General features: G+C 31.9%; 2 protein-coding genes across 2 annotated transcripts in view; both read left to right on the forward strand.

The window, feature by feature from the left end:
• Positions 1 to 60: 60 nt before the first annotated feature.
• Positions 61 to 21,851, forward strand: part of LOC111633882 (DNA ligase 1-like) — an 88,623-nt gene continuing 66,832 nt past the window's right edge. The window contains exons 1-5 of the mRNA XM_023378524.1: positions 61 to 282; positions 8,395 to 8,710; positions 9,083 to 9,385; positions 10,206 to 10,548; positions 15,901 to 16,109. Of these exons, the coding sequence (XP_023234292.1) occupies positions 8,408 to 8,710; positions 9,083 to 9,385; positions 10,206 to 10,548; positions 15,901 to 16,109 (1,158 nt within the window). The 5' untranslated portion in view covers positions 61 to 282; positions 8,395 to 8,407. The remainder of the gene's footprint in view (positions 283 to 8,394; positions 8,711 to 9,082; positions 9,386 to 10,205; positions 10,549 to 15,900; positions 16,110 to 21,851) is intronic.
• On the forward strand, positions 2,999 to 4,284 carry LOC111633884 (histone-lysine N-methyltransferase SETMAR-like). Its single transcript, XM_023378527.1, has one exon. It carries the CDS (start codon positions 3,196 to 3,198, stop codon positions 4,222 to 4,224), a length of 1,029 nt encoding a protein of 342 aa, XP_023234295.1. The 5' UTR covers positions 2,999 to 3,195; the 3' UTR covers positions 4,225 to 4,284.

Here is a 21,851-nt window from a genome sequence, read left to right on the forward strand (position 1 = left end):
CGCTATTGGTTATCTATCTTCGATTTGAGTTCGAGAATAGAAAAATTTTGTTTTCTGACATCTCTTTGGTTGTTTATTCAAAAATTAATGTGAAATTAAATGCGATTGGTTTATTTAATAAAAGACGCGGTATCGAGATTATGAAAAAGGCGACCATTTTTAGTCGTCAAATTCACGTTGTGTGGGTCGTAAAAATATACTGTTTTCTTGTATAGGTTATATTAAAATATACTTTAAATTCGATTATTTCGGCCGTTTGAAGTATTTATAACATATAAATTGGTACGTATTGATAGATATGTTCTTTATATTTATTAAGAAGGAAATTTCTTTAAAAATCAATGAAACGAAATGAGTCATTATATATTAATTGTAGTACCTTTAGTTCATTATATGGATGCTTTCTTTCATAAATACAATAAATTCACGGCATTTATTGATAAGACAGCGTTAAAGAATGATAACTTGACCCTTTAGTAACCAAAAAGTCATTGGATTATATCTTTATAATATAAAATTTGCATATATTAAATCTATCTTGATTAACTTAAGTTAAATTTGAATTATATATAATAAAACAGAGACACAGGAGGTGATACAGGACCCAATTTCTCATCCTTCAAATATAAAAATGGTGATTTCACTAAACAAGAATATTATTAAAATTATTTTATTTCAGATATATACAGATTCAGATTATTATCAAAGTGGTCTAAGTCAAAAGTAGGAAAAGTTTGAATTTATTTCACAAACTATTGATAAAATTTTACATTTACACAAAAGAAAAACTATTTTGTAAGAGTAAGTATTTTTGTTTTATTTTTGCAAAGTCATATTTCCAACAGAAAAATATATGACAGACCACTTTCATAATTACTGACATATAGATGGATTTATGGGAAATAATAAATGAAATATGTACGGTAATACCTTGGTTTTCATTGACTTCAGTTATTGTCAATTGCCTCGGATCACGTTACCTCACTGCTAATATTGCGAAAACAAAGGGTGATCCGTGCATTTTCCTGCTTGGCGTGGCATTGTTTTTTGTTGTTTGATCATTACCCCGTGCATCTAGCCACATAATTCTGTTGCTTTCATAATCTTTTAGCTCAATCATGGGACCAAAAAAAGTTTACAGAGCCAGCAGCCCTTTGAATACCACGTTAAATGTTCATTTATTCTTTACGTTAGTATTTTATATTCATTTTTATTAATTTCTTATTGTTTTTAGTATTAAACACAATATTTATTCTCTATAAAATGTGTTTTTGATATGTATTTTGGAGTGTCTGGAATGAATTAATTGGATTTATATTGATTTGCATGGAAATGATTGCCTAGGTTTTTGTCGGTTTTGGATTTAACCAATTGTTTTCAGACGGATTATCAATGAAAACCAAGGTATCACTGTATTTACAACTATAGGAATTTCACTGATAGTAATAGAGACTTGGTTTCTCTAATATTGTAATAATAGTTAATATAACTTTTATAAATAAGAAAATATACTTTATAACTAGATAATGTAGGCATTGAGATGTTTTATTTTCAGATTGTAATCCTTTAAAGATGGGTCTACAGACCCAAAAATATTTGGATATATTTTTTAAAATAATTTTGCTATAATGAAGCTGTGTCTTAACATTTATTCAGTGAAACAATGTATTCATTACTAGGAATTGTTGCTGTGTTTAATTTTTTTCTTTTTTGAGAAGTTAGCTTGCAATAATTAGATCAAATACTTTTTCATATAAAAGTATCTTATAAATTACTCCAAATTGTAAAATTTTAAAATACTAATAAAATAAAGTAACAAATTAATGTTTAAATTTCTCAATTGTGGAACATCCTAAAAGATTTGATCAATTTAACTACTACCAGTCTATGACCTTGGTTATTTTTTCAGGAGATTGCATAAGCTTTAATTCCTTTCTATCAAAATTTAATGAGAAAGTAGATGTAGAGTATCTATTTTTCTAATAATTTTATTATATGATTGCAATTGTAAATTTTTAGTATTAATAATTAAAATTTGATAAATTAATTTAATTATATAACAATACTTTGCATTTAAGACATTTTTACATTAAAGAAAATAATTTTGGATTCTAAGCATTATATAATTAAATTTGATTGATTTTTTTTTGTAATATATGATATGATTATGATATATAATTACTAATGAAAATAAGTAAATTACAGGAATAACATGATTAGCAGAATTTACATCTATTGAAAAAATATTTTTCTTATCGTGTCTGAAGACTTTTTTTGTAAGCACTAGGGTCTGAAGTTTTCTTTACTGAAACCTTGGACATCCTGCTTTTTTAAGAACAACTGTACTTTTTAAATTTGAATTTGTATTAGCATTTTTGTTTAATTTATTACGTAAAGCAGATATACAGTTCAAATACTCTTTCAAAGGAAAAACTTTGACTGTAGGTGTTGAATAAAGACTGGCTAAAAATAGGAATAGGGGAGAAGGGTAGGTTGTAAAATGCGGAACAATATTCATTATCTGTTAAAGAAGACTAATCTGGTTAAGTAAACTTTTCCTTAGTTATTTATTTATTTGACAAGAATCTTAGTACAGTAGTAATGAAAAAGAAATAGTTTTAAGGTTAAGACTACAGTGTTTATTTGGTGAAAATTTAAAGATTGTGTTACAAAGGCGATTTGCCAAACACTTTAAATTGTAGGAAGATATTTGAATTTCTTGAATTTATGACGTAATTTATGATCTTAATACCTTTGTGGTGGCTAAAGTAATTTTTAATAAATCATTATTGAAAAATGCAAAAATGTATGAAAAATTACTTCTACTCAATAACTATAAAGCAGACAAATCACCATATTGGTTTTTATTAGTTGCTTAGATCATAAATGGCATTATAAATGCAAGAATACCAAATACATTTTTTATCCCTTGAAGTGGCTAGCAAATCACCTTTGTAACTTGACATTCAAACTCTCATCTCCTAAATCCTTCTGTTCATAATAACAGTTTTATTGGGTTGATGCAAAAGTTCTTCCCGTTTTTAACACCAACTGTCTAAAAGCGCAACACTGAAGTGTTATTTCTTTCACATGTGTAAAATTTCGACGTTGTTTGACAGAAGGGATCTCAGCTAGTATTTGAGAATAAAGTTGTCTTACTTAGTTGTGTTTTTAAAATTTTGTTAAGCATTACAAATGGCAGAAAATAAGGAGCATTTTCGACATATTATGCTTTTTTATTTCCGAAAAGGCAAGAATGCTTCGCAGACACAAAAAAAGATATGTTCTGTGTATGGTGAGGGAGCCATTGATGATTCCACGTGCCGTAAGTGGTTTAGAAAGTTTCGTGAAAGCAATTTTAACCTTAGCGATGCACCACGTTCTGGACGACCAGCCGAGGCTGATGACGACAAAATATTGGCACTAATTGAAAGTGATCGACACAAAACAACTCGAGAGATTGGAGAAATTCTTGGAATCAATCAGTCAACAGTGTCAAGGCGATTACATCAACTTGGAATGGTAAGCAAGGCCGATGTATGGGTGCCGCACGAGTTAACAGAAAAAAATTTGATAGACCGAATTTCTGCTTGCGATTCTCTATTGAAGCGCAATGAAATTGACCCATTTTTAAAGCGAATCATTACAGGTGATGAAAAATGGATTGTGTACAATAATGTTAAGCGTAAAAGATCATGGTGTAAGCACGGAGATGCCCCTTCAACCAGCGCAAAAGCCAGTTTACATCCAAAGAAGGTTATGCTATGCATTTGGTGGGACTGGAGGGGAATCATTTATTATGAGCTGTTACCTGAAAATCAGACCATTAATTCAGAGAAATACTGTTCACAACTAAGTGAATTAAAGCGAGCAATTGACCAGAAGCGACCTGAATTAGCCAACAGAAAGGGCATTGTGTTCCATCAAGACAACGCTAGACCACACGTGTCTTTGGCCACCCGACAAAAACTTTTACAACTTGATTGGGATGTTTTGGTCCATCCACCATACTCTCCTGACCTTGCACCCTCTGACTACCATTTATTTAGATCACTTCAAAACAGCTTAGATGGTAAAAACTTTACTTCCTTGGAAGACTTGAAAAATCACTTGGATCAGTTTTTTAGCCAGAAATCTCAGAAATTCTATGAGCACGGGATTATGCAGCTACCGGAAAGATGGAGAAAGGTCATCGAACAGAATGGCACATACTATATTGATTAAATGTAAGTTTTAGTAAATAAAATTTTTCTTTGATTCTTTTAAAAAAAAACGGGACGAACTTTTGCATCAACCCAATATTTTATTTTTTTTTTGTTACTTCTACTCAGATCATTTTTGATGAATTAATATTTAATCAATGTTTACGTTTAGTTGTAATTTTTATGTTCCATTTAATTAAAATATCCTATACAATTGTTTTCTATTTAGTATTCAATTAAAATGTGATTTTTACAGCTGAAAAGATAAATAATATACTGTATATAAATTTTTTTACAGTATATATTCTACATATACTTTTTTATATTTTCACATTCTTGATGCTTTTGTAATCCATCGTATTCTTCACTTTATAATGACCAGGTTAAAATACAATATGGCCACTGGCATGTACCTCTGAATAGCGGACAAACTTCTGTCCCGATAGTGTCCTCTTTTTGGAGGTTATACTATATTATAGTTTGTTAGTAAAATGTGCCGAGTTGTGTTTTTCTTCATATAAAGTACATGTTTAAATTTTGCAAGTGTCCACTGTATTACATGTTAGAGTTATATATTTTCTTTTGCCTTTGGGTCAGAAGATCAAACCCAAAAAAAAAGCTAAAAAATATGTAACACAGTTTTTGAACCTGTGAATTGGCAAGCTAAGAGTAATGCCTTAAAACAGGGGTGTCCAACCTTTTTGTTTCTCTGGGCTGCATTGGAAGAAGTCAAGGAGTTTTGGGCCACAAGTATATATAATATATACTTGAGGCCAAATATACAAGTATATTTAAGGATTAACATGTCTATATTATAATAATAAGTATTAAATCTTTATCACGAAAAAGGATATTTTAAAAAATTACTTCTACAGACACCTTCAATTTTTACTTAGAAATAGATAAATTCATTTATTATAAAAGAGACTAAAGAAAATTTATTTGAAAAACACAAATATTTGTTTTATTTGGGTCTCTAATTAATAAAAAGCGACGAAACACCATTTTAAAGTGCATTTTTATTCAATTAATATAATTATAAATAATATGTAGCCGAAAAAGTAGCCAAAGCGCCAAATGATATTTTTTACGTCAAACAAAAAAAAGTAGCCACATTTGGCCCAATGTAGCCAAATCTTGCAACGTTGGAAGAAATACTAAATAAAGCTGGAGTTGTGAATCAAAGGATTATAGACCCAAGTGCGGGATAAAGAGACAAAGGACAAAAGATAAAGAAGTATAAAAGGTTGAAAAATTACGGGTCCATATTTGCTGAACAGAAGATCTATTTAACCTTTCTCACTACTACATCTTTTGTCCTTTCTCATCTTTCCCTCCTTTTTCCAAATTTGGGTCTATAATCCTTTGAGTCACAACTCCAGCTTTATTTAGTAATCCTTCCGCATTCACACATCTCCAAGTACAGTATTTGAAAATATTTTCTTTCCACTCAAAAATAAAATATGAATAAAGGTTTATGGCTTTGTGAAACTTTTTTGAGTTTATGCCATTGAAATAAATAAATAATAAAAAATTAAAACATTTGTGTTACACGTTTATTGGGCCGCATTGGAACTTGCCTTGGGCCGCATGCGGGCTGCGAGTTGGACACCCCTGCCTTAAAATCTATCAGATTCCACAGATTAAGCTGATTATTGCACATATACTTACGTACACAGTAAAAATAGCATAAACACATCTATATTCTTTGTAAAGCAAGTACGAGGGTCATTTTTAAAGAAAAGAACGTTTTGATCTGATGAGCCGCGCAGTTCTCCCACCACCACCGCATCACGGACATTCCCATTTTTTTGCGCCAGTCTGATGTTAACAGCTAGCTGCAACAATTGTTTACTGTTTATAGTGTAACTTTGAATGTGTGACAAAATTAAATAAGTGTGAGGTTCGTAGTGTAATACACTTTTTGAATGCAAAATACATCTGCCCTATCAAAATTTATAGACAGATAACTGAGGTTTATGGTAATGTGATGAATGAAGATTCAGTTCGAAAATGGTTCATCATGTTTAATGGCGGGCAAACGAATATTCATGACGAAGAATGCTCAGGCTGACCTTCAGTTGTGACTGACGAACTTAAATCAAGGATTGAGAAAAAAATTCAACAGGATAGACATTTCACTATAGATGGACTCAGTTCATTCTTTCCTGAAATTTCAAGAACAGTTCTTCATGGCATTGTTAGTGGTGATTTGGGCTTCAGAAAAGTGTGCGCCAGATGGGTTCCTCAGCTCTTGACAGATGAACACAAACAAAACCAGATGGGAGCTGCACTGACTTTTCTCACTCGGTACAACAAGCATGGCAAAAGACTTTTTGAACCACATTGTTACTGGTGATGAGACCTGGATTTCACATAAAACTCCAGAAACAAAGTACCAGTCAATGGAATGGCATCTTTCCGGATCCCCAACAAGATAAAAAAAAACCAAACAAATTCTGAGCACGAAAAAGTTATGGCTACAGTGTTTTGGGATCAAAAGGGCATCCTACTCTTTGACTGCATGCCTAGAGGGAAGACCATAAATGCAGTGGCCTATTGTCAGACCCTTCAGTGACTACGTTGCACCATTCAAAACAAATTGCAGGGATTGTTATCCAGAGAAATTGTGCTTCTTCGGGATAATGCAAGTCTGCATGCTGCTGTGTTGATGAAGAACTTGCTTCAACAGTTTAAGTGGGAAGTTTTGAACATCCTCCTTATAGCCCAGACTTGACTGCAAGTAAGAAGAAATCAAGGATATTTTTTATTTTTTGGAGTCTCCAGAACAAATTAATCAAATTTCCATAAAAATCTATGTAAATCGATAATCGGTTAATGAACAATTCGGATAGCAAAGTCTTGGAATAGATTGTTTGTTAACCGATCACCCACTGTACATAACTGTAAGGGAACCTAGCAACAGGGCTCTCTACACTATAATATTTATTGAGATTTGATGAAACCTTTCATTGGTCAGTTTTCTATTAAATGGACATAGTAATTACGTATTAAAAAGATATCATAAAATATATAAGAACAGCCCAGGTCACATGTGCAGTATATCATCTTGAGAGAACAGGGCAAGAAGTTATTAGAAAAATGATTTTGAAGGTCACAGGATTTTTCTGTAAGGTGGTACTACTATACTTATTTATTCATTTATATTTTTAATGCTATACATATCATTAGAGAGCATTTAAAAATTTTGGAGCAAAGCTGTTCATATTTTTTAGTTCAGCCAAGCTAATACTGTATTTTTGAGAAGTAAAAGTAATGTGACTGTAAATATACTGTATTTACTGATTATTTGGTAGAACAATAAAATAAATGATAGAAGAATGGAAACCAATATATAAATTACACTAAAATTATGTAATAATGGATTTTAACATTTCAAAGTATGTTTTATGCTGCATAGAGCTCCTAAAACATGAAAAAGGGGAGAGCATCAAATATCATTAATGACCACTTGGTTTTCTTGTTACTTAGGATGAGAGCATGATGCAGCAATCCTAAGAATGCTCTCTTAAGCAGACTCAGCTGTGTAATTATTTTTTAACACAATTTTATAAGAATAGAGTAATAAACTTTGTAAGAGAATGAAAACATGGTAAATCATAAATTGTTTTGACTCAGGAGAAAGTTGATCACAACCCACTATAAGTTGGTTAAGAGATGTAAAACTTTAAATTTAAAGTTGATTCATACTTTTGTTCTAATTTTTCAACTGGAACAAAGACATTAAAGATTTAATTTTTAAATTAATTTATGTCCAATATGTATTTTTCAAACCAATAAACATTTTTGGCTAACTTTGCCATCGTCAGCTTCAAATACGAATTAAACGATCAAGTTATTGAATATCAGGTATTAATACATTTTGTATTTGGGACTTGATGATAGTTAAGTTAGCCAAAAAAAAGTTTTATTGAAAAATATATACTGAATGCTAAGCAATTTATTTTCATAGTTTGGTTCTGTCCAGTTACTGATTATATTAGATCTTAAAATATATGTTGTATTTGTTGCAAGGTTAAGTTGCCAAGAATGGCTTAAAATGTTACTTAATAAAAAAATAATTTTGGTTCCCTGAACTTGGTAATTAGATGTTTTAAATTACTAAAATACACAATTTTGATTCTTAACAGTCAATAATTTTTTAGGCTAATAATTTAATTTTTTTTTACAGAAAAATATCAAAAATGCCCTATAGGAAGCAATTCACAGGAAGTCCGTGGCAGCAAGGTGGTCCCCCTTTTGGAATGAATCAAATGAGTGGTGGAATGGGTGGATCTGGTTTTGGATTTGGTGGAGGCGGTGGTGGACCTATGGGAATGGGTTCAATGGATAATCAGTTTGCCATGGCCCAAAATATGATGAATAATTTTGGAAGAAATCAAGGATATGGTGGTGGTTTTGCAAGCGGAATGGGTCCAATGGGAATGAATATGAATTATGGAATGGGAAACATGTCTCGCAACATGAAGGACAGAGGAAATCGTCAGGTAAGAAAAAATATGCTTTTTATATTTAAACATGTTATAAAGAATAAATTTTGTGTTAATGTTTGTTTTAACTGAAAAAACTGCATAAAATTAGTGGGCATTATAAGTACAGATAAAACATGTGCTTTTTTAATTAATTAATATAGTTAGTCTGAAATTGTGCATTTAAATTGTTTATTTTCCTATTACTGTTGTTTGTACTATAATGGTATAGGCTAATATTCATGGAACTGATAAATTCCTAAATCAATGAAATTTATAAACTGTAGTTTAAGAAGAATCAAACTAAACGTTCACTTTTTTCTCTTAAAGATTGCTAAAAATTATTGTTTATAAAATATATCTGTAAATTTGTTAATTTTTTTATTTCAGAATAATTTTAGAAATCAAAGAAAACGTCCAATGCATCGAAGTCTTATGGGGAACTCTCGTAATAAGCGTCAGAATTATGATGTCAGTGTAGTTCAGCGAAATCGTATAAGAAAACGAAGCAGAAATAATAAAATGGGGAGAAATAATTATGGTCGTCAGGGAAGGAATACTTCAACACCTAGGAGGAGGAGCAAATCAGATAATCAAAGAAACAGAGAAGAAGGTGAAGAAGATAAAGGAACTGATTCTGTCGAATGTGAATTATATAATCCAGCTGAGCCAACAGATGATTTTTCAGAATATGTAAGTGAAAGAATTATTTTTTAAATAAAATAAACATGATTTTAAAACTAATCATTGTTTATAGGAAGAATCAACTTATAAAAGTTGATTCCCTTTTCTTCTGAATAAAATATAAAGAAATATTCATAATCTGTATGTCTAGCCTGTGATGGATATGGATACATGAGTAGACTATTCTCAGATTGCTAGAACTTTTGTATATAGGCAGGGTTTTAAGTGGAAGATACGAAAAGTTTTAGAAGCTATTAAGAATTAAAATTTGAAAAATGAGTGCATATATATTTCTGGATCAATATATATAATATAATTTATCTAATTTCAATATTCTGTTTGTTAATAAATATTGTTTTAAAATACGTTATAGCATATATTTTGAATACTAATGTTAAAATGTCAGTTTTTAAAAATTCTTTGAAGTAAAACATAAATATTGAAACAATGCATTTGTCTTAAATTTTTTTTAATTTCTGATTTTATAAAATCATTTATTTGTTTACAAAATTAACAGTTATTTAAATATTTGATATGTTAAAATCTGCATAAATAATTTTCTGTGCAAGTTTTTGAGATTCTTACAAATGAACGTAAACATAATATATTAATATTATGATTGATCAATGTTTGGAATATTTTTTAAGTGCCAAATATTGCCAAAACTTTGCCTAGGAGTTTACAAAGAATATTATTAGTAATTTTAATAAATAGCAATTTAATGATTTAATTTTGGATTTAAAGGAAGCATAGTTTATTGAACAACTGTAATCATTCTGTTTTTAAGGTGATGATGCACTTTTTCAATATATTATTATATTAATTTTAGGAATATGAAGATGGAGATGAAGTTGATGAAGAACAAGAAGGTGATGATGATCAAGAAGTTGAAGAGGATAAAGATAAAGAGAAAGAGAATGAAAAAGAACAACAAGAAGAAAATGTAGAGAAGAATGAATCACAAGAAGAAGAAGCATCTAAACAATCAGAAGAGGGTAAAAATGATGATAAAGAAGAAAAAAAACCTGAAGATGAAGGGAAAAAAGAAGAAAATGACAAAGAAAATACAAAAAATTCAATTCAGGTTACTATTCAACAGGGTACAAAAGGTCGATCTGTTAGCCAAGATAAGAAACAAGTAAGTACCCATCATTTTGTTCTTGATTTTATTCGTAAGTAATACTTCATTATGTATTTGTGAATTTCTGAAAAAAAAATACAGTAGAACCTCGAAAACTCGACCTAATGTGGACCGAAGGGTGGCCGAGTTTGTGAAAATGCCGAGTTATCGGGAATGGGGTTAAAAAAAATAAGTACGAGTATTTCCTCAGAAAATACTGTACTGTACTTGTACAGTATTTACTTGTACAGAATATAACAGAGAATAAACTGCCCAAATACCCTTAAACAAAGGAAAAGTACGTCCTTTATGAAGGCATAGAGCCACTACATGAAAATGAAAATTAATGAATACACTGTGTACAGTAATTTACCTGATAAGACAGACCTCAGAAAAATACTTTATGAGAGCTTTTATACTTTTATAAAGCTGTCTATAATGAAAATTACAGTCGACCCCCGTATAAGATCATTGATTATTCCGTTTTATATGAATTCCATGTTGTACAAGTCACTTAAATTTTACAAATACGTGAGCCGTTCACAGCCCGGTACACGTATTTGTAAAATCTAAGTGACTCGTACAACATGGAATTCATATAAAACGGAATAATCAATGATCTTATACGGGGGTCGACTGTAATTAACTAAGGATTTTTTCGCCCTGCCAAGGTGTGGACCAGTTATCCGGAGTGCTAAGTTATCGAGGGACGAGTTTTCGAGGTTCTACTGTATTAACAATTTCAGTTAATGTTTTTTTTATTTATTTATTTATTATTTGCTTTAGTACTTATAATTAAATTAGATTGGTGACCAGTAGTTGACCAACAACTATTATTACATTTGATGAATAGAGGGGATAGAACACTTCCTATTATTCCAAATTGCTCAGTATGACAGATGTACAAACTTAAAAAAACTTGAACCTTTATTAATTTATATTCTCACATCTCTTGTAGTGAGTAATTTAGAATAATAGGAAGTACTCCATCCTTTCATCATACTAAATTAATCTCTTTCAAATTCCAACAAGTAATGTATTATATCATTTTTTTAATATGAAATATAAAGCCATAAATATCTCAAATTTGATACATAAAACGACAGTCAAAATAAAAAAAATTCATAATTTAAATTGTAGCATTATATATGCAGTAGAACCCTGATTATCCAAGGTAATGTGGGCTGATGCTACCTCAGATAACTGAAAACTTGGATAAAATAGATGGCTAATTTTGATTAAAAATTACAAGTACAGTGGAACCTCACTTAATGAGCACCTCTCATAACAAATAATTCACATAATGAGCAAGACAAATTGTAAAAAAATGACTCACTTAATGAGCAACGTTTTGCATAATGAGTGACAAGATGATGGGAAGTCCCAGATTGTGCGCATGTTACGAGGGTAGGCTGAAAAGTAATGCACACATGCTTGTAGAGCGTGGACGAAATGATTTTCAGAAGCATGCCAGGTGACATATGGAAGTAACATTCCCCCTCTATGCACATGTGCAGTTTGAAGTTGTTGCATTCATTCAGTATATTTTAAAAAATGGAAATATGGAGACGTGTTCTAGTGCTATGTCAACACAAGTTAAACTGCGTGCTGTTATTGAACTTTTAACTGCTGAAAAAGTGACTCCTACTGAGATTCATCATCGTTTAAAGGCTGTTTATGATGATGATGTTGTTGATAGGTCTACTGTAAATCGATGGATAATAAAATTTCATGGTTGCGAGCCTGGAAAACCTATAACTGTTGATGAAACACGCAGTGGACGTCTGATCACTGCCACAGACAATTACTGTTGCTCCTCATTGTAAGGTTTAATTCTTCTCAGTACATACAGACTCTAAAACACCTCCGACATTGAGTTTGTCGTGTTAGAGGCAGCCTGGCACCAATAATCTTGCAACATGAGAACACTTGTCCATACACCTCGCGTGCAACTGGAGAGGGTCTGCAAAACCTGAAGTTTGAATCGATTCCATACCCTCCTTATTCCCCCGATCTTGCGCCTTGTGATTTTTATTTTTTTTTTCCTCTACTCAAGAGACCTCAAGGGTGATCATTACACCTCGGACAATAAGGTGAAGGCAGCTGTCAAGTCCTGGATTCAAGAAAAGTTGGAATAATTTTTCAGTGACGGAATGAAAAAACTTGTTACACGTTGGGAGCAATGTGTTAGCCTTAACGGTGACTATGTTGAAAAATAAATATATGATTTTGAAGCTTAAGAATTGTACTTTAATATACTTTTTGCCCGATCCTGCTATTTGTTTTTGTTCGTGTTCTACAAGCATGTGTGCATTACTTTTCAGCCTACCCATGTACATCAGTCTGTCTTTAGCACCTGTTTTACTAGCATCTTAAGTGTCTAAATACTACGTACCTCCGAAACCTTTAACCGATGTGAACTAATTTAACTTTACTAACGTTTTCAGACCCCTCCAGGGTCGTTCTTCAGGTAAAAATCATCAAACTAACCATTCGTTTCTACCTGAAGAAGGACCCAGGAGGGGTCTGAAAATGTTAGTAAAGTTAAATTTATTCACATTGGTTAAAGGTTTCGGAGGTACGTAGTATTTAGTAAACTCCGGTGTGTAGTTGTACGTTATTATCTTAAGTGTCACTTGTGATCACACATTTTTCCAAACTTGTGTTCAGACATAATACATATAAACATCAACAACCATAGCCTGTTATATAATAAATACACCAAATGATATGCCAAATTCTTGGGCTATGTAAAGGCTATAAATATTAGAAATTGATTAATTTGACTAGAGGTAGGCTGTTATGCTGCTATCTTGTATTAAATTTAATGACCAATTCCAAATTAAATTTCAATATATTTTTTTTTCCTGCATATTGAATTTGCATTCCAGGTCGGTTCGTTCCATGCTATAAGAAAAGATGATGATGATTCATGCTCCTAAACAATATATATTGTATAATTTTCTTTGAATAAATGTTATACATAAAATATTTGAGTATTTTTTTTTTTTTTTTCATGGAACGCATTATTGTATTTTACATTAATTTATATGGAAAAAATTATTTTGCTTAACGAGTGTTTTGCATTATGAGTAAGATTCTGGAATGAATTATGCTTGTTAAGCAAGGTTCCACTGTAAAAAATATTTACATAGTATATCATCTTAAGCCTGTTTTTTACATTTTAGTGAATTTAATAATATATAAAAACAACAATGTTTAAATTGTTTGTTATACAACTAATATATGCATTGATAAAATAGTTTTAAGAATAATAATGTGTATTATTATGGTTACATTTTAATATGACTGGTTTGTCTTACAGTAAAGTTAAATGATAAAAGGTGACAGATGCAAATAATTTTGTAATACCATTTTAAACTTTCTTTTATGAATTAAAGTATAAGAAAGCAGTGTTTTTACTTACAGGTTTGCCTCAGAAAATGTTAAACCTCATAATCACAGTTCTACTGTATATATATTCTCTTTTGGATTGTAATATTGAATAAGAATAAAATATAAAATGCTAAAATAAAACAAGAAATAGCCTTCTAGAAGTCAAACATATTTTGATTATTAAATACTTTTGAAAATCCAATGTCTTCAACATTATAATTAATTATCAGAGTATGTATTTTTTTTTTTTTTTTTTTTATATATAGCTTGTTGAACATTGGAACTTTTAAGATGAAAGTATTTAGTAAACAGAATGTTTGACTTCTGGAAGAAGGATACTTTTTGTTTTGTGTAATGAATAATATAAATCATAACAATAGGCCTAACATAATCATGATAATATACAAAGGTTTTAATGATTTATGAATTTTGTAATGGTTAGTTAGTACTATTGTTAATTGATTATTTGAACAATTCCTAAGAATGCTAAACTTTGTATATTGTCAAATATTGATATGTATTTGTTTAACTAATATATAATCTATCCAACAAACAAATTCATAAGAGTGATCAGTCATCTATGGACTTTGTTTTAATTGTATTTTGTTTAGGATGATGATTGTGTAAATGTAGAAAATGTTTGAATTAATAAATATTTTATTATTAATTTGGGGGGCTATAATTTTATATTAGTATTAAAATGAAGGAATTACAAAAGTTAAGAATATATTTTGGTTTTAATAGCTTGTTAATGGGTTATATTTAGTAATAAATCAGAAAAAAACAGAAGTATATTTAATTAAACTATTTTATTTGCTGTGTTCTTAACAACACAATAGGAAAAAAAATATGGTGGGCTTGAAACTATAATTTTCAGGAGTTATAATTATTGTAACTTAGCTATTAATTTAGATTTTAATATTCATAATTAATTAACATCTATAATATAATGACAAATATAAAAAAAATTTACTTACATAAAGAAGTAAATATTATTATACAGGATGCTCAAAAATTATGTAGACAAACTTAGAAGAGTGATAGAGGAAGTAATTGTAAACAGTTTTGATCTTAAGACAATTGATTCCCTGTTTATTAGTATATGAGATAAGAGAATCAAAATTAACCAAAAGTATGCTGCTTTTGCAGCTCTGGTGTTCTGCTGAGAAGTCAAACTTTTAGTGACCATAAGTTCCTAGTTATCTTTTTCTTGTTAATTTTAAGAATTGTTATTAAGTATGCAGATATGAACTGTGTTGCTAGCATTTTATTAAGGAACAATTTAGCAGAGTTGGGCTTACTGATATGCATTTTTATTACAATAGTGCTAATAGGAACAGTAGAGAAGTACAATAAATTTATCAATGATTTCCTAACTAAAGATGTCCTTATTACTCAGTCTTTACTTTGATCTATCTTCTACTACAAGAAACTGGTTCATAGGGTTTGCAGACATTTTGTCCCCGGCTCTTTTGTCTCTAACCATTTTGTCCACAACTGACATCTACCCGACGTCATTGTGATGATGTCAGAACTTACAGAAATATGGTATTTGTATACCTGTTAGGTGTAGAATTGCTTTTTTGGATTTTATGTTTCAATCACAACTGGTTCACTGGCAATTTTATCATTTTTTAAGAACGACTAGTTCATTTCTAGTGAAAAATTTGGTGTCTTTCTGATCAGGGATTTGATTTGATTAAGTAATGGCTGAAAGCATTGTCAAAAAGAAATAAGCAAAAGCTCATGCATGAAAATCATATTTATTCTTACCCTAAGAAAACCAAAAATGAAGAGCATACAATCTGGATCTGTGAAAAGAGATCAAGCTGCAAAGGTGAAGTTTGGATGGATGGCAAAGTCATTAAGGTTGTTACAGAACAATCATGCTGCATAAGCTGCTAAGCCTAAAGCTATTCAGTTGGTTTAGTTGATCAATGAGGTAAAAGAACGTTCCACCACGACTCATGAAAGGCCACAATAAATTATTGGAAATGTTGTTGCAAAGGTGCATGTAGATGTTGCTCCACTTTAACTGAAAAAGGATTCCATGAAGAAACTCATTTGTTGAGCAAGGCAAGAACAAGGAGCACCAGCACTTCTAAGAAATGTCAAAAAATGGAGATTCCTGAAAGCTACCAACAAATTATGATTGATGGTGAAGCCAAACAATTTCTGCTGTATGATTCAGAACAAGAATTGCTTCCAGGAAGGATGGTAATTTTTTGACTAGCAGCAATCTACATAATGCTGGCTCAAAGTAGAGAATGGTTTGCTGATGGAACATTTAGCATTGCACCAGTGCTTTTTGAACAAGTTTATACAATACACATGGTCAAATACAGTGCTGTTATTCCAGTTATGTATGCTCTTCTGCCAAATAAGATGCGAACTGCTTATGTCAAACTTCTTTAGGAATTGAAGCATCTGCAACCTGGTTTGTGTCCATAAAACTGATCATGAGTTTGAGCAGTGGATTAGGATAATTCTGGCCTTGACATTCATTCCAGAAGGCAATGTCAGCAATGCATTTGACGAGTTAGTTGAAAGCAAAGAATTTTTTGAAGAGGCAACGCTTATTGCAAATTACTTCGAAGATACTTATATTGAACAAAGATTACTCTGCAGACGTCAAATTCCAACTTTCCCAATTCAACTTTGGAATGTGTACTAGTGCACTTTGGATGGCCAACAACGCACCAACAATGATGTGGAAGGATGGCAACAGGAATTTCAAGAAACTTGCGGATCACTGTTTCTGAATATTGATCGCTGGAAATCAAGGCAATCTAAGAAACAAGAAATATGCCAATTTCTCTGCTTGAGTCAAGATAATTACAGAAGATTCATTCATTCATTCATTTAAATTTATTAATTAACAAGGTTACGTGACCTGATGTCACAAATGCATAATCAGGTATTATAATACAATATATTTGTTAGTTAGTATTACAGACATAAAATAACAGTACAGTATTGTTATAAAATTGCAGTTATATGTTTTGATTTTACATGACAATTCTTGATAATTAAGTACATTTGTTGATTTACAAACATAGATAGTAATAACATGGATAATACTATGTACTAACAACAATTGGTTGACGCACAGAAGTTAGCAAGTCTTTTTACAAGAAAAGTATTACAGATGTTTTACATGCTGAGTATATGTACTACAAAGTATAATTAGAACTTACCATTACAAAGTATAACAATAATGTTACAACAGCTTATAAAATAACAACAGGTTGCTGTAAAACAATTCACAATAAAGCATAAATGCTATATGTAATATATTAACAATTTAAAAATTAAATATAAAATCAAACCCATAGCAAAGAAAGTGTCTAGAACAGAGATGTTCCAGTTGACAGGAAGATTTTCAATCAAAGTCTTTGAAGAATCCTGTATGAGATTGATATGTAAGAAAGCAGAGTAACACATATGAGACTGTCACTGTGAACTTTTCATAAGTCAATTACAGAAGATTATCAAAACAGAAATGTGATTTGATTATTTAAAGGGATTGCTTATAATTTCAAATTTTAACTGCATTTTTTTAAATGTTGAAGGTCTATTTTTTGCATAATTGTTTTTAGTGACTGATCTGTGCTTTTATTGACAATGACTGTTTTTGTTGACAATGAAAAGTAGAGAAAATTTTCTCTCTTTATTGATCAAAAAATAAAAAAATTAACCAAAAAAGCAAAGTATACTAGTACTATACTGTATGCTTCATATATACAGTGGTACCTCAGGATACGAATGCCCCAGCATACAAAATTTTCAGGATACGACATGAAATTCGAACATATTTTTGCTCCACGATACTAACAAAAACTCACCATACGACGTTACATTAGTTTGCAGCGCCATGTTTTATTCACTTCTGTTCATCAGTCTCAGTCCGCGTATTTGCTTTGTCGTGGAAGGATATCACTCGATAAAGGAAATCTTGAGTTATTTTATTTTTTATTTTTTTATTTATTTAGGTACAAAACTTAGTACATAACCTGATTCCGCTAATGGCATTATCAGGAAGTATAATACAGAATTAATATTTACTTGTAATATCAAAATATTGTTTAAAACATTAAAAGATATTTAACAAATGATAAAGTGGACAGTAAAAATAAAAATTAACATGAGAATAAAGTTTACAAGAAAGCCTAATTTCTTATCAGGGATAGAACCATAGTATTGTATGGTGTCAAGAGATGAATGTGAAAATTACAATAATGTAGAAATAATCAATGAAAGGCAACAGAAGATGTTGAGAATAAATGCACTAGTTGAAGTTCTGACTGTTATTTATATAGTTGACTTGTTTGCAGAGTCTTTCAAAGGCCATATAGGTGTTCTTAGAGGACCAAATCTCGGACGGCTTGCAAGGCCAAGCTATTCCTTGATCCTGTGTCGCCATTCGAAGTTCGAGTCGCTCCCTTTCAAAAGTTGGGCAACGGAAAAGATAATGTAACGATCCATCCTCTTCCATTTTGCAAGTAGGGCAGATCTTTGAGTTGCAATGATTGAATCTTTCTAGATAAGTGGCGAACTTGCCATGGTTTGTAAGAAACTGCGAAATGTAATGGGTAGGGCTATACCACTTATTATTATTAAATTCTTTCAAGTTTGTGATGAATTTATAAGTAATATGTTCGCTGTGTTGGTTCCACCTTTCCTGCCATTGATGGATGGTTTCTATTCTTAAAATATTGCAAATTATTCTTTTACTAATTTTATTGTATGCTATTGGTAGGGTGTCTTCCGCTGCAGCTTCCTTCGCCAGGAAGTCAGCTCTCTCATTGCCGATTTCGCCCTGATGGGCTCTTACCCATTCAATATTGTATTTGTTTGTCGATAAGTATATCAGCTCTCTTATTTTTTCGGCAATTGGGTGTAGATTTCTGTTTTTAATGGTTTGAACCGATGAGAACGAATCCGTATAGATGTTTATCTTGTTATTATTGAAGTTGCTGTTAGTATATTCAATGGCCATTTTTATAGCCCACATTTCGGCTTGAAAGATCGTACATTCGTTAAGCAAACGAAATTTACAGTAGTTTGTTTCATTACCGTTTTTATATATAACGTAGCTGCATCCCACTTTGTTATTATGATTGGAACCATCTGTATATATAAGTATGGTATCTTCTGTTATGGTATTATCTTGGCTTAGTATGGAATTCTCCGATGAGATAGTGCAGCTAAATGATGATGGCCATTCGACATCATGGTAATTTATGTCTCTGGTTCCAATTTTGATATTTTCTCCTCTTTTAAGTCTAAATAATTTTTTCTTTTCGTCAATTATAAGGTCAATCGGCGGTTTTCTAGTTATTACTTGCAAGCACACATTGCTTGTAGTTCTATATGCTTTTGAAATCAATAGTAGAATGCGTCTTTGGGACGAGATCATTTTTCTCCTGGGGTGGACCTTGGAAATGGCCCATCCCCAGGTACCACAAGCATATGTTATTGTTGGTATATATATGCCATCATAAATTATTGACAATGATTTCGAGGTTAGACCCCATTTCTGTTTGGCGACTTGGGAGAAGATCTGGCAAATCAGGCCAGTACGTTCAGTAATGTGAGTGATATGACTGTCCCATGCCAGCCTAAAATCTAATATGACTCCTAAGTATCTTAACGATTTCTCAACCTTAATTGTTGTCCCGTTCATCTTCAGATGCGGAGGTCTTGCGTAAAGATTGGCTTTTCTCGGTTTGTTGAAAACAATTGCTTTTGTTTTGTTGGTGTTGAATTTTAATTTGTGCCTGTCACCCCAATTATATATCTCTTGCAGTAAACCATTTCCTTTTGCCTCTAATTCAGCCCTAGATCTTCCTCCTACTAGCATAAATACATCATCGGCATATGCTATACAGTATGTTTGTCCAAAATCATTGCTAAGAAAGCTGTCAAACATAACATTCCATAGCAGGGGACCGCAAACCGATCCCTGCGGACAGCCCCTTGTTATTTTCTTTTCAACAGTATGTATGCCATATTGAAGTAAGGCTTTACGATCACGGAAATAGTCGATAATGAGGCTTAGTATGTTTTTAGGGCAATTGAATTTTCTTAGTTGGTGTGTCACTAGGGGCCACCAGGCACTGTCAAATGCCTTTGAGATGTCAAGGCTGACCCCTAGGACGTATTTGTTATTCTCCAGGAGTTCCTGAATGTAGAAAACCGTTTTATCGATGGCATCTTCCGCAGACTTTTGTTGCCTGAACCCGTGTTGAGCAATATTTAGGAGTCTATTATGTTCGATGTGCCAAGTTAATCTTCCTGCTAAGAGTTTTTCGAGGACTTTCCCTAATATTGGTAGTAGTGATATAGGTCTACTGTCTAATGTCGATCCTGGTTTAGGCACAGGTATTACTCTTGCTATTTTCCAGGCTTTTGGAAAGGTAGAAAAATAAAGGCAGTTGTTATATAAATTTTTAAAGTAGGCAGGGATTAATTTCCATAGTTCTAATGCTAGTTCGGCTGTTATGTTATCTAAGCCTGGCGCCTTGCGCCTTCCTAAAGAAGTGAATGCCCAGTTGATTTCTTCATCAGTAAATGTTGGTGTGTTTTCAGTGTTGTTAAGTTGGTTAAAATCAGAACGTATCTGTATTTGCCAGTCAGTATCTAGGGATGGTTCATCATCTGGACAATAGCTGTTTAACTGGGACATCATTGCTTCTATCATTGAGGGTGCTTGTGTATTATCCTGGGTGTCAGTAAGGATTTTTGTCTTGCGCAGTTTTCCACAACACATCTTGGTTATGTACCCCCAGGGGTTAATCGAAGCTCTTGAGCAGAACTCCTGCCAGCTACGTGTTTTTTCTTCCCTTATGGTTTTTTTATATATTTTTTGACATGCCAGGTATTCTTCTCTGTATTGTCTTCTACCATTAATATCTTGACATCTCTGGTATATTCTTCTCAATTTTCTAGTTTTGTGTCTGAGTTCACTGAGTTTAGCTGACCACTATGGAACACTGCGTCTGTTTGTAGTTTTCTTTGGAACAAAGATCTCACATGCCCTGTTAATCACTTCAACAGCGGTTTCAATTTTATTTCTTGCTGTTTCATGATTGTCATCACAAACGCTTGGCAGATTGTTTTGAAGGTAGGTTTTTAGTTGTGACCAGTTTGTTTTGTGTATGATATATTTTGGCCTTGGTTCCCATATAATCTGTTCAGTTCTGTTGTTGATAATTTCATAAGCAATGTGCGCATGATCACTTAATGAGTCTTCTGTTATAACCCTCCAATTTTCGATTTTTGTATAATATCCTGAGTTGCATACAGCAACGTCGATCCACGACTCTCCCCTTGCCGAGCAGAAAGTCGGGGGGGAGAAAGGATTATTTAATATCAGATAGTGATTTTCATTGAGGAACTCTTCAAACCTTCTTCCCCTGTCACATAGGCGTTCTCCCCCCCAGGCAGGGGAGTGAGCATTCAGGTCACCCGCAATAATGATATTAACATTCTGAAAGTTGTTTACGATGTTCTGAAGGTTTTCCATGAGGTAGTTATCATCCATATCTCCAGGAAAATAGACATTAATGATGATAAGTCTTTCATTATTAATTGATAATTCGATCACAATAGTCCAATCATTGCTTAATTTTGTATGATGCAGTACAGGCAAATCAGTATTGGGCGTTAAAGTGACTGCCCACGGGTAATTACTAGTGCCCTGAATTATTGGGCAGAAAGTTGGTAAACATGTTGGAGTCTTATCCTTGCAATACGGTTCCTGCATAAGCACTAAGTCGTATTTGTACAGTTGTTTACTAAGAAGAGAAGCAGCCGAGATGCTTCTTTGTGTGTTGCATTGTAATATCCGTATTTGTTTATGGTTCCTCTCCATAATCTGTTTTTAATTGTATGCTATTTTTTATTCTTTGATATATTGGGCACTTAGTGTCTCGTGCATTATGAAGTATATCCTTT

The sequence above is a fragment of the Centruroides sculpturatus genome, unplaced genomic scaffold (assembly GCF_000671375.1).
Source record: "Centruroides sculpturatus isolate CEXI.00-Female unplaced genomic scaffold, Cexi_2.0 scaffold800, whole genome shotgun sequence".
NCBI lineage: Eukaryota > Metazoa > Arthropoda > Arachnida > Scorpiones > Buthidae > Centruroides > Centruroides sculpturatus.

Excerpts from the sequence above, each read along its gene's own strand:
- LOC111633884 (XM_023378527.1), top strand. The coding sequence starts at position 3,196 with ATGGCAGAAAATAAGGAGCATTTTCGACATATTATGCTTTTTTATTTC.